Source organism: Odocoileus virginianus, chromosome 9 (assembly GCF_023699985.2).
Source record: "Odocoileus virginianus isolate 20LAN1187 ecotype Illinois chromosome 9, Ovbor_1.2, whole genome shotgun sequence".
Lineage (NCBI taxonomy): Eukaryota > Metazoa > Chordata > Mammalia > Artiodactyla > Cervidae > Odocoileus > Odocoileus virginianus.
The window spans coordinates 5949226-5963160 of NC_069682.1; the positions used below are offsets into that span (position 1 = coordinate 5949226).

The following is a 13935-nucleotide window of genomic DNA, read 5'->3' on the forward strand; positions in this document are numbered from 1 at the left end:
ATTTCCAAGATGCTCAGGAAGGCAAAGCCTCTCTCCCTTGCCTTGATCTCCAGAAATTCCTCTAGGAGGCAACAACACTTCAGTTGTCACTTTAGTTGCACTAAAGTGTAAAACGACTGATAAGAAATTTCGATAAGAAGAGAGTGAAAAATAGAAGTTCCTAGGAGATAGAGGAATACATGCCCCTAGGATGGAGTGGGATGAAGCTGAAAGAAACAGGAGGTTAGGGAAAGGGGTACCTGGAATTGAAATTAAGAACTCTCATCTGCACTGAAATAGCACAGTTTACTCAACAAGGCAAAGGTGGATCTAACATGACCCTCCCAACATGTTGAAGCCAAACATGTTGTCTTCTTCCAATATTATCAATAATGCAACTAATTCTCAGCAAGTTACCATTTGATTTGCTTGCCCAAGGTCACATGGCTAATAAACAGTAGTTGGGGCTCAAACACAGGTTTTCAGGCTCCCTACCAGGCTGTGTCAGAGACAAACTCCTCATTTTGAATTTCACTTGTCCCTCCCTCTGTTTCTCCCCAGAGATGGGCCTCATGGTGGTGGAGGGAGGCCCATCTCCCTGGGCAGCCTGGCCCCTGCACAGCCCCTGTCCTCAAGTGCCTGCTTCCAGACTTGTAAGCTTTGTCCTCAGTTCTTTTCACTTGGGGAAGGGCAGCTTAGTTCAGTTCAGTCGCTCAGTTGTGTCCGACTCTTTGCGACCCCATGGACTGCAGCACGCCAGGCCTCCCTGTCCATCATCAACTCCCGGAGTTTACTCAAACCCATGTCCATTGAGTCAGTGATGCCATCCAGCCATCTCATCCTCTGTCATCCCCTTCTCCTCCCACCTTCAATCTTTCCCAGCATCAGGGTCTTTTCAAATGAGTCAGCTCTTTGCATCAGGTGGCCAAAGTATTGGACCTTCAACTTCAGCATCAGTCCTTTCAATGAACACCCAGGACTGATTTCCTTTAGGATGGACTGGTTGGATCTCCTTGCAGTCCAAGGGACTCTCAAGAGTCTTCTCCAGCACCACAGTTCAAAAACATCAATTATTCGGTGCTCAGTTTTTTTTATAGTCCAACTCTCAGATCCATACCTGATCTATGGAAAAACCATAGCCTTGACTAGATGGAGAAGGGCAGCTTGTCCTTATTCTTTCTCTGCATCAAATTCCAATTAACTTCCACAGCAGAAAGAATACACCTCAGTTAGAATAATATATCCACCAGTCCCCCTACCTCCGCATGTATAAAATGCTGTGTTAGCTACTGGGAAGTTAAGAAATGTCAGACCTTAAATGTAAGGTCTTCCCTCTAGGAAATGACCTAGGTTTGAAGATTCCAACTGCCACCCAAGAGAGTGCCAGAAGGATCGTGGAAGCAGAGCAGAAAAAGTGCTGTGTTCCATGGAAGGCAGACCCAGATAGATGGAAAGGTTGGGAAGAGACCTGACCATTAGGGCAGGGCAGAGACGAGGGCACAGAAGTGAACAATGTTCCGGAAGTCAGGCTTTACAGACCCGTGTGCTAAATCACTGCCTGGACCAATTAATGTTTCCGATAGGTCTTGTATCGATCCAGCTGATTAATCAGAAAAACAGGCCATTTTCTCCACTGTCCTCTCTCCAGGAACTGTCCACATGGCTCTCTTATAAAGAACGCAGGCCTCACTTGGGGGAGGTGCAGACTGACCAAAAAAGGCATAGATATCCCATTACTGTTGCTCAGTGTGACTCCCCATCACTCCTTCATTGACAGGAAGTGATTTTTCCTTGTTGGTGGATTTTTTGGCTGTAGGACCAGACCACCCTTATCCCAAGGGTGCTTAGCCCATGCCCAAAACAATTTGAGGTTTGCTGTGGCTTGCATTTTTTTTTTTTTTTTGAGAGAGAGATGGGCAATCTCATTGTGGAGCTTAATGCTAAGGACTGAGCTATTAATGCCATCTATTTAAGAGTTACTGATGTAAACTTACAAGAAAAGGTCTGGATACCGGGGGCTGGAGAGCTGCAGTCCCCACATTGGAAAATTACCAAGTTTATGGGCTCCACCTAGGACTGAATTTCTAGGAGAATTTATCAGGATCCCCTTTCTCTCTCCCAGATAAGTCCATCAGTCGTCCCCAGATGGCACTTGCGTCTTTTAAAATATTAGCCTGAATGTCAAGGAAGAACAGGGGTGCAAAGGCAGTTGAGATCCTCAGATCTGGGAAACCCTGATGATTTTTCCATAAAAAGAAAAGGGCAACCATGAAATGCTAAGCGCACTCCAGCCCACACGATGGATTTGCACATGAGCTCAGAAAAGCCCCAGAACTCACAATCCACTTTTCATCAGCATAAGCTGTGCTGTTTAGCCAGATGAAGAGAGCTTTGCAACAGTACCACTGGGCTTCCTGAGGGGTGAGGAGGCTGTTGGGGTTGATGGAGAGAATTATAAAGTGAGACCAGGGAGCAGAGAATACGTGGAGGATGAATCATGAGAAGACCACTCTCGAGACCCTCCGACAAAGCCTCTTGGACTTTCATAAAACACAGACTTCTAACAGGTACAAAGCAGTCAGCATTTTGTCTTCAGCTGGTCTCAGCACCGCACCAGTACCTATGGGAAGCTCGCCTCCACACCAGTTCAGAATGGGCTGCTTTGGAGCACAGGGTGGGAAGGGAACCAGGCTACTCCTGCGAGTTCCCTAGATGTTTCTAGAGTTTCCTTTTGTACAGAAGAGATCACTATACCTCTCAAGAGTATAGGTTTCCCCCTTGCTCCAACGGGGCAACCCATTCCTGGCAAATGGCCCTGAAGTGAAAGATGCTCCAACCCAGATACTGTCACTCCCAAGGACCCAAAAAGACCAAGCCAGTGCGGTCCTGCTGCCTGTTGGCCAGTTGGGTCATCCTGCTGCTGCTTTGCACAAGCCCCCTGACTGATAACCGCCTGAGGCCAGTCAGAGGAATAGAGGGGCCTGTGTTTTATTGATCTGATGACCTGTTGGCCCTAAATAAGGAATCCCGAGCCTTCTCTCTCTGGGAAGACCAGCAAAGGAGAGCGTTGGTTGCTCAGAAAGATGCTCAAAGAAAGACTGATGCGTGCTACCCCTGAGAGCGCCAGCTCTAGGTCTGAGTATAAGTGCATGTGAGCGTGCATACACACACACACACACAGCTGGCTGCTGTGGCCTCATGCCTCACCACATGAGTAAATCAGCTCCTGGTAGTCCTTTAAAAGATGAGGTGCTTTCTCAAAGGGGGTGATGGTTTTCATGCTGACAACTCTCGCCCCTTCCTCAGAGCTCTACTGTTTTTTGTTGAAATCCACTGGTTTGACACAAGGCCGATGCAGCCAAGCAGACAGCCCCACCAGTTACCCTGGGCCGTCTGACTGTCCTCTCGTCCCGGGGAGCGGACTGAAAACAGGTGAAGTCGTACCGGGGTGTCGGCCCCCCTCATCCTCTGGCAACCTGCCCCCCGCCCCCACCCAGCTCCCCTCCCTGGAGCCAGAGCACACAGGAATTTGATACCCCTGTCTCTGAACTGACCCCCGGCACCGCCCCCTTGTCTGCAAGCACTTCCCACGCTCCAGGGTTGGGGTCCACAGTCTCTCCCCCCAACCACCACCAAACCGCCCACACCGCTCCGAAATGACAATGCTGAGCTGGGCCTCTTGATTTTTAGGAAGGGAAATCCTTTAAAAAGCCCAGCTTTTCAGAGCTTTTTTTTTTTTTTTTAATAAACCCCTGAAGCCAGGTGGCCTCTGTCCCAAGTGAATCGGGCTCTTCATTTTAAGACTGGCTTCAGGCTGTGGAAGTGAGGGGAGCGGTGGGGGGAAGCCCAACAATGCACAAAATAGAAAGAAATAGCCTCAAACTCCTGAACCCAATCTCCATATTAAATTTAAAACAAAACTAGAAGTTGGGTTTTGGCAACAAATAAATAAATAAACCACTCAGGAAAGAAAGTAAATCCCCCAGGACAAGTTCAAGCGGAACGTCAGTATCCTTGGCTGAGTTTCTGCTCAGCAGCTGATGGTCAGATAGCAGATGCAGAAATCTCTAAAATAAACTCATTATTAGGCTCACTGCATGAATTCCTTACCACAGTAGCTATTCACCACCAAATATTTCTCTTTCTGGGTGCATCTGAGATTCGTATTCATTTCAACCAATGTGTTTCTTTCTTTTCTTCCATTGAGGGAGACTTAAAAATAGTCTTCTAAAGGCCCTTTTTTCCCCCTTGTACAGACTTATTTACACGACTGTAGGCCTCTTGATATAATCAGATGCATTGGCCAGGGCTACAGGTGTTGTACGTGAGTCTACTTCTGATTTTCCCACCTCCTTTCTGCCTAAAATTCTTTTGGGATGGCAGGCCTGACCGAGTAAGAACCAAGAAACTACTGTGCCCAAGACATGGACCCACACCCTCCTGGAGACAAGCTGGTACTGTTCAGATTCTCAAGGGGGCTCTACTGTCCCCATCGTGAGCCAGAGTCTACCCACTTCTCCTTGGGCTCCGGCAGCACCATTTCTGTCAACTAGGCTTGGTCTCTGTGGCTGCTGAAGGTTACTTGACCTCCATACGCTTCAGTTTCCTTGTCTATACAGTGGGAATAATAACCTAGGAGTAGTACCTTTGTAGGACAATACTACATAGTGGTAGGGTTGTGCGGATTAAATGGGCTTCCCAGGTGGCGCTAATGGTAAAGAACCCGCCTGCCACTGCAGGAGACATAAGAGACATTCAATCCCTGGGTTGGGAAGATCCCCTGGAGGAGGGCATGGCAACCACTCCAATATTTTTGCCTGCAGAATCCCATGGACAGAGGAGCCTGGTGGGCTACAGTCCATGGGGTTGCACAGAGTCAGACATGGCTGAAGCACTTAGCATGCACAAGGATTAAATGAGATCATCCATGGGAAGCACTCAGCAAAGCGATGCGGGACGTTTCCCCAGATTGGTGGATGCTGGCTGGTGATGGCAGCAAGGGTGAAAATGACAGAGGAGACAAGTATAAAATAATTAAGAATCAGGAGATCTAGTTTTGAGAGCAGCTCTCCTCCTTCCTTTCTGTTCACCTCAGGAATGTGAATTCTCCAGGCCAGTTTCTCTGCCTGAAATGTGGAGCTAGGTTTTGTAGAACAAGCAGTGATACCTGAACAAGAACACTGTAAGGCTCAAAGCATTCATGGCGCTTACCTGGAGCTGCCAGAGTTGTTTTGAGAGCACCAGGGGGTCTGAGAGGGAGGGATTATATATCTTCCTAGTCCTTTGTGTTCTTTCTTTGGCATTTGTCAAGGAAGAAGGGTTACATTATTGGGGGCCTAACCATTTGCTGGAGACTGTCTTCCTGTCCCTGGATGCTCTGTGCTTTTGAGGAATCGTTTCAACTCCCAGGGCTTCTCTTCGTCTCTGGGAAATAAACACAAAGCCAAACTACCTGATCACCGTAGCTCTCAAGCTCGTTGGTCCTCTAAAAGAGCCAATAAGTTAGAAGATTCTAGAAGATTCTGTTAGAAGATTCTAGAAGATTCTCCCGAGTTCCAAAGATCAAGCCTTCTGTATTCTCAGTGTCGTTAGTTTATTGCCAATTAGACTAAGAATTGTGTTAGCTTCCCAGTGGAAAGTGCTTTTCAGTGCTGAAGAGTATGTTTCTAATAAATGTTTGAACTTTCAAGAGGAAGAAAGAAACTGATAATAGTGCAAAGGATTTTATCCTTCCCTAATTTTGGACAGAATTCTCAAACTTGGCACCTATTCTGCTCTCTCTTTCTTGGATTTGACAAGATTCAGCCAGAAGTTGGACTTGGGTCTTTTGGAAAAGTTCTTTTTCTTTTACTGCCTTGATTCATGGTATGGAAAAATCCATAAGAAACAAATATGCTAAAGATGCTTCAATGCTGTGTATTGAAGATGCCAAAGAAAGGTAAGATCCAGCTCCATCAGCTTGGAAATCTACTGTGTTCCTTGCCACACCTTCAACTCATCACACCGATTATTGTTCAAGACATTTTTATGAACAGATTCTTTGATGCTAAAGAACATGTAAATAAGAGTAAGAGCAACAAGAAACATAAAACTAATCTCCCTCCACCCCCTCCCATTCGAGAAGTCATGATCATGCTCATTAAGTCTTTTTAATTGGATGCCTATGAAATTTCACGTTCAAGATTAGATTTCTTCTTTTGATATCAGTACGAGGTTTCCATGTTCCTAACTGCAGGGAAGGGTGGATCCTAAGGTTTGTGTGGTTTTTGTTTTGTGTGGGGGTTTTTTTTGTTTGTTTGTGTTATTTGTAATTCAGTTGGAGCAGTGGCTAGAAATGAAAGGGGGAAAAGAAACCTCTAAGCTGATGAGATTTAGTCATCGATAATAGTTTTTGGAGTAAATTTGTATTTTGCTACTCATTGCCTGGCCAGGCAACAAATCTGTTTTGTTTGGATCCAAGCGGCAGTTTGGGGGGAAAAAGAATCATATTGACGGTAATAGCTTAAAACATGGAATTGTTTTGATTCCCAGCTTGGAGAAATTGCAGGGCACGTTTTGTTTAGGCAATCCCTTTGACTCCAGTCTGGATACAAACGGAATACCAAAACTGTCCAGCCTGTTCCGCCTTATCTCCTACCCAGGGACTGATCTTATTACCATAATTGCAGGCTTGCCTGGCTCTTGGCAGCTTCTCGCCTCCAAGACCCTTAATAGCCTTGCAGACAATTGTTGCAGCTCAGTTGTTCTGTCTGCAGGCACTGGGGGCTGGGACTGCACAGGAGAAAGGTTGTGTCTTCAAAGGCTGGGCATCATGAAATCTCTGCTGGCTCGGGTCCATGCCGCCCAGCTGTGCACTCCTTCCACTCCATCCTTGTAGGGTTGCGTGTGGGTCCTGGGCACTATCTCTCTCCAACAGCCATCCCTCCAGCAAACAGCAGTGATACAAGGTGAATGATGTAATTTTTCTTTTTGTCCTTTTGGGGGATTACTAAAGTTCCATAATTATTTATAAATATGCAAGGGATGCTTACAAGACTGGGGTGATGGTGGTGGCATGGAATCAAGCCAATGGTGCCCTCGTAGGCATCCCACACCAGAGGAGGAGATGCTCTCAGCCTGCCCCAGCCCAAGTGTACTCTGGGGTAGAAGACCAAACCCTGGACTTCGTGTCTGGACCACACAAGGCCACAGGTAGGCCCACCATGAGCGGGGTAACCGTCTTTGAACGTCGAAGAGAGTAGAATTCAAACTTTCCCATTCCTGAGACAAAAGGAAGGGTCTGTTTGTCTTGGGTATTGGCACAACCCAGTGCAATTTGGCAGAGCATCTCAGTAAGTCTCTCAGATGTCAGGTTAGGGCAAAGCTGGAAGAGCATCTGCCCAGTACATCTTGCACTGATTACTTGGAGCGCGTGTTTCTGATTCATTTGCACATAACTCATCCAGGGGTTGTTGCAAGAGCGGTGTGATGGCCAGAGGAACCCAAGAAGTCTTTTATTATGTTTTTTAAACAAGTTTCTCTATGTTGATTGTCTCTTGGAGCCAAGAAGCTGCATTCTTTCAGCCCTGTGACTTCCAAACGAGGCTCCGTAAATCCAAGAGTGAGTTCTGACCTTGACTCTGGGACTGTCTGCTCTGACCCTGAGGGTCGGTTAAGGAGGAGTCTGCGCTGGGTCTGGTTTCGGGGATGAGTGACACTCAGCTGGGACAGCATGCACCTTGTGCTCACATCTCTACATGACCTGTGGCATCCAGCCCCTACCGGCATCGGTGGGCTCTGGGCTCACCTGGTCACCAGAGGGGATGGGACCTAGGTGACTGACTTTTTGAGAGACAGTTTGGCAAAGTTCGTAAGAGTGCAGGCTCTGGAGCTAGAATACCCATGGCTGCCAGTTACTAGCTGTGTGACCTTAGTTTGTTAACTTCTCTGTGTCCAGTTTCTCTGTTTATAAAAAGCTGTCTAGCCACTACTCTGAAACTTAGCAATCACTGGACTGCCTGGGGTGCTGTGGGTCAGCAATTTGAGCAGGGCTCAGCTGGGAGAGCTCGTCTCTGTTCTACATGCTGTCAGGTGCGGTGACCCAGAGGGGCTGGAAGATCCAAGATGGGTCCCTGCTCAACTGACTGGGGCCTCAGAGCTTTCCAGGGACTTGAGGAGCCTTTGTTCTCTGCTGTATGGCTCCCTCATCACATGACGGTTATGTGCACAGTAGTCTAGGCTAGGCTTCCATACATAATGGTAGGAACTTTCTGAGAGAATGCAAACGGAAACTTCAAGACTTCGTGTGACTGGTCGCGTTGACACACCTTCCACACTCATTACTATGAGTCGTTAGGCCAACCCAGAGGGGAAGGGAGGGGAAGTAAACCCCACCTCTTGGTGGGAGGCGCGGCACTCACAGGCCAGAATGGGAGGAGTGGCAGGGACATCACTTCAGATCAGTAACCACAAGGGCCGAGCAACAGAACCAACATTACAGAGACGTTGTGAGTATTAAATACACTAATCTATGGAAAGCCTTTAAAACAGTGCCTGGTACATGGTTAGTTCTCAATAAGTGTCCCGTTTTATGAGTTGTTCTTGCGCCATTCATGGTACCTGTTGACTCCTTGAATTAAAGACTTCGCAGCAATGTAGTCATCCGTTAATCAGGGGCCCAGTGATACACTGCTTCCTCCCAACCCAAGGCACGTGGGCGTTGGTTCCTCCGGGCATCCCTGGAGGTTCTCCCCCGTGTCACTGAGCAGCCTCCTCTTTCCCTCCTGAGGGGGCGTGTTTCCCTCTTGAGGGGGCGCGTTTTCCTCCTGAGGGGCGCGTTTCCCTCCTGAGGGGCGCGTTTCCCTCCTGAGGTGGCGCGTTTTCCTCTTGAGGGGCCGCGTTTCCCTCCTGAGGGGGCGCGTTTTCCTCCTGAGGGGGCGCGTTTCCCTCCTGAGGGGGCGCGTTTTCCTCTTAAGGGGCCGCGTTTCCCTCCTGAGGGGGCGCGTTTTCCTCTTGAGGGGCCGCGTTTCCCTCCTGAGGTGGCGCGTTTCCCGCCTGAGGTGGCGCGTTTCCCTCCTGGGGTGGCGCGTTTCCCTCCTGGGGTGGCGCGTTTCCCTCCTGAGGGAGTCACGTTTCCCTCGTGAGGGGCCGCGTTTCCCTCCTGAGGGGGCGCGTTTCCCACCTGAGGTGGCGCGTTTACCTCTTGAGGGAGACACGTTTCCCTCCTGAGCGGGCACGTTTCCCTCCGCTCTCTTAGACTTTCTCCCGAGGGTCACCCGGCATGGAGGCTGTTGACTCCCCATTGACCCTGACCTGTTTTGAATTCCTCAGGTCACCATAGAGGTGGTGGATGGTCCTGACTCTGAAGCAGAGAAGGATCAGCACCCGGAGAATAAACCCGGCTGGTCAGTGCCGTCGCCCGACTGGCGGGCCTGGTGGCAGAGGTCCTTGGCCCTGCCGAGGGCCCAGGGCGGTGACCAGGACTACAAGTACGACAGCACCTCAGACGACAGCAACTTCCTCAGCCCCCCCGGTGGCTGGGACCGTCCGGCCCTGGGCCACCGGACGTTTGAAACCAAAGAACAGCCCGAATATGGTGAGTTTACCACCCAGCAATATAAAATCGGTGCAGAGAATAAACAAGGACGATGAGGCCAGTGGATGTGGAGCCAAGCAAAACCCTGTTTACAGTGTGTGGCTTTGGGTCTTCAACAAGACAGACCTCATACAGACTCTGTCCACCCCGTCCACAGAAGGCCCAAGAGGCCCCCCCTCACCACATTTTTCTAGAAATACTATAATTTTAAGATAATGCCAATTATCCTTGGAAAGATTTTTTTTTTTTAAGTTAGGGATCTTTGAGGTCCCCCCTTATTCCCCCCCCAAAAAAAATTTTTTTTCTAAAAAATGACGAAACCACCGAAATAACTTCCTCAAATATTGTGAGTGCTCAGTCGTGTCTGACTCTTTGAGACCACATGGACAGGAGCCCAGCAGCCTCCTCTGTCCATAGTAATTTCCAGGCAAGAATACTGAAGTGGCTTGCCGTTTCCTTCTCCGAACTTCCTCATGTATTTGACTGTAAAAACCTGTACAGAAAGTCAACTTAGTGAAAAAGATATGCCCAGCTGTCTCCTTTGACCAGGCAACTATGTTATGTTTATCACTGGTAGTTGAGTGACCGTTTGAAACCCGCATGGACATGTATGTCTTGAGTTATCAAAGTGAGGCATCCCCACCAAAAAATTCCAAGACCCCAAGTTAGGACTTACAGTTAGTTTCCCATGCTTTTAGAGTAGGATAAGCAAGACAACAAACAATTTTTAAGTTCAATGACATAAAATAATCCAAGTTCATTTCTCACTTAAGCTGGGATGGAAGACAAGGTAGGGGGAACTCGGCTCCACCCAGTTGTTCACGGACCCAGACTCCTTCCAACTTTAAGCCCCCAACTGTGAGGGCCTGAGAATTACCCACTGGATGCTCTGCCTCTGGCTGGCAGATGAGTAGAGAGACAGAGCCTGGGAAAGGCACTCATGCTTTTAACCCCCTCAGCCTGGAGATGACAAATCACATCTGCTCAAATTCTATTGGCAAGACTTGGTCATATGATCCCATGTAGCTGCAAGGGAAGCTGGGAAATGTTTTCTGTGTAAAATAGATGAAGAGGAGACCGATTTGGAAAGCATCTGGCCAGTCTTCATGAAGAATCAGGCAGGGTGCCCCATGTTATAAGAGCATTTGATACCTTACAAATGCATCCACCATGATGATGGCCTTGTGGTTCGGCCTCGGCAGACTCAGGGGCAGATGGTCTGTGAGGATGACTTGTTTTGCACTGTTTGCAATCTCACCCTTACCCCCATTTTCAGCAGAAAGGCCACTCGTATACTGGCAAGTCATTTCTGCCTGCTAACAGATGATCCTAAGCAACGTCCAAAAGAGTAGGACTTTTTTCCCAACCACATCATTTAGTTGCAACTGACATTGAACACATCTTCTGCTCATCATTCTGCTAGGTACTGGGAATCCAAAAAAGATTAAGGTCCTTCCCTGAAGAGCACCTCACCTGTCTATGGACAAAAGGAGAAAAATTAATGGATGGAGCAAAAGAATGCCACAGTAGAGATATACAGTAAACGCTAGAGAAGCAGAAAGAGTGCTTCCAGATCCCACCCACCCAGAAGGCTCATAAAACCTTCCCCTTTCCCAGAAGTCCAATTTATTTTCCAAGAAAGATTGGGAACAGTAGCCTACCTTTCTGTAGCAGTTGCCTTCCACAGTCCCTCTTCATAGCAGCTCTCAAAGATTAGATCATTTAATCAGCTCACTGAGGCAGAGACCCCACTTTACAAATAGGGAAACTGAAGTCTGGAGAAGTTAAGGAACTTTGACCTGAGATTCATCTCAGACAGTCTAGGTCCAGAGTCTGTCCTCTTCACCACTATGTTATTCTGCCTTTCTGGGGGGGAAAAAATGTACATCCTTTAGGGCAATAAAGTGGATCTATAAAGGGACAGTTAGATTGGAAGATAGGAATGGAAGTAGAAGTCCAGGGCTAAGCTGAGCTGTTGAACAAGAGAAATACAGAGGATCCCAGGGTGCTGGCCTGACACTGCACAGGACTGCAGCTTAACCTGTCTGCCCCACCTATGTGTGAGGCTCAGACCCTCCGCATCAGAATCCATCCACTGCCTGTGAAAACGTAATGCCTATCCCGCATTGCAATTTCTTTGCTGTTTGAGCCACCAGAGAAGCCCCAGACATCAGGATTCCTACTTTCTAAAGAAAATCTGGTCCCTTTATGGAGGCCCTAAAGCAGTGCTTCTCAGACCTTTATGTGCACACACATCACCTGGGCATCTTGGCAAACACTGCGCCTGAAGCCACAAATGAAGAAAAGGGGCGGGCAACCTGGTGAAGCCCACCCTGCTGGTCCTCAGACCACACTGAGAAGCAAGACTGTAAATGTGTAGCTTACATGCTATAGTCAGTCCGTAGCATTTGCAATGTGGATGAATCATTACTGCTTCTCAGTATGGCTCACAGGGAATATACAATTTCCAGAATTCTTTACAGGATCAGATAAGCAAGGTCCCCTTTTATTTCAATCAGCAAGAAAGTATAGAGCAATCTCTATTTCACCTGTGTTGGGTGCCAGGGAGGATACAAGGAGAGAACATACAGCCCAGGAAGGTGAGGTTCATGCAGTGGCAAAGCAGTGCCCATCACTGGGCCTTTGGACTTGCTGCCCTGTCTGAGGCCAGCTACAGTTGCCATAGGAACTGGGCTTAGTGGAGGCTATCAATCACAAATATTTGAAGTTAGAGTTTTTAATAAGAATGCAAATGTCTGCAGCCAGAATATTTCAGAAAATCCTTGGTGAAATAAGTAGACTGTAACAGCATCTTTAGAGTAAATTATAAAATATGCAACAAAAGATAGACCTAATTTGTGATGGTGGAAGCATGTAATGACCATGAGTCAGCTCACCTTTGGACACTGTGTGTTTGAGATACTTAAGTTGTCACCCAGGGCAAAGAAAGGGTCCAAATAAGTATCTTTCTGTCAAATAATAGTATACCATCCCCAAGATTGCTCTGAATAACCTGATAATGCAATCAGATAGACACAGCGAAGTGTAATTTGGGCTGGTAATCAGTTCTTTGCAATTCTCTGACAGATTGTGGTTGTGTTTTAATAGATTTCACAGTGATTGTTTTGGAAAGGTTTTTCTTTGTCTTGTTGAATTATAGCCACATAATGGGTATCTTGGTCTTCTCTGGTGCCTCAGCAGGTAAAAAATCCACCTGCAATGCCAAAGACCCAGGCTTACTCCCTGGCTGAAGAAGATCAGGAGAAGGGAATAGCTACCCACTCCAGTATTCTTGCCTGGAGAATTCCATGGACAGAGGAGCCTAGAGGGCTACAGACCATGGGGTTGCAAAGAGTCAGACATGACTGAATGACTAACACACACACATTCAATAGGTATCTTAAGGAAGGGCTGTTTGGGGCAGAATCAAAGCTGCTGGAATATTAGGATATAGAGCAAGATGTGGCCAGAGAGCAGGCAGATCTCAGCTCTCAAACCAGCCCTGCCAAGTTTGAGTTGTGTGACCTTAATCAAGCACCTTAACCTCTCTGAGCCTCAGTGTCCTTATCCATAAAAGGTGAGTGTTTCCACCTACCTTGCAGGATTATTACAGCAGTTCAATCAGGATGTTTAGACAGAGTTGCTGGTTAAGGCAGGACTTCAGTAATTGGCAGTCACAATTGTCTAGCTAGGATTAGTGGTGGAGGTTTGCCCGTGGCTGAGCCAAGACTCAAGTCACTTCAGTTGCCCAAACACTGTAACTGGACCACAGAACTCGAGTGCCCTGAAAGTATATAATGACCACTTTAAAATTTCAAATGACATCCTGGAAGCCCAGCCCTCAGCCCACTGCCCCGTGGATTGTTCTCTGCCCTCACTGAGCTCTTTGATGTCACAGACGGGGCTGCCACAGCCTCACATAAACATTCACAGGGACTGTTCTATGGTCTTTGTTGTCGTCTTTGTAATTACTGCTGCCCAAGTTCATCTTCTGCTCTCAGTGATGCTCCCTGGTAGGTGAGCCAATGAAAACAGGCTTATTTTATTATAGCAGAAAGGAAGACTGCCCTCAGAGCTTTGTCTCCACCTCCCCCACATCAGAAACTCCCTTTCTGTCCTTCAAATACATTAGACAAATAGAAATCCCTGGGAGGAGGGGTTTGGCTGGGATGCTCCTCCAGGGCTGTGTGCTCTAGACACTTCTGGGGAGTGGACTGACGTGCCCACTTTTCCGCAAGAGTTTGTTTCAGTTCCTTGCTAGGCCAATGGAAATGATCAGCCATGTGGAGACATAAATGTTCCATGTCTAACTTTGGGGGACCAGTGTAAAGGAGTGTTTGGAAAATAAATGGCTTTGCGAGCATGTTTTTTTTAAGCCATGG

General features: G+C 47.6%; 1 protein-coding gene across 1 annotated transcript in view; it reads left to right on the plus strand.

Annotated features, from left to right (window-relative positions):
- ISM1 (isthmin 1) overlaps positions 1 to 13935 on the plus strand; it is an 89661-nt gene that overhangs the window by 56958 nt on the left and 18768 nt on the right. The window contains exon 3 of the mRNA XM_070471899.1: positions 9289 to 9553. Within this exon, the coding sequence (XP_070328000.1) occupies positions 9289 to 9553 (265 nt within the window). The remainder of the gene's footprint in view (positions 1 to 9288; positions 9554 to 13935) is intronic.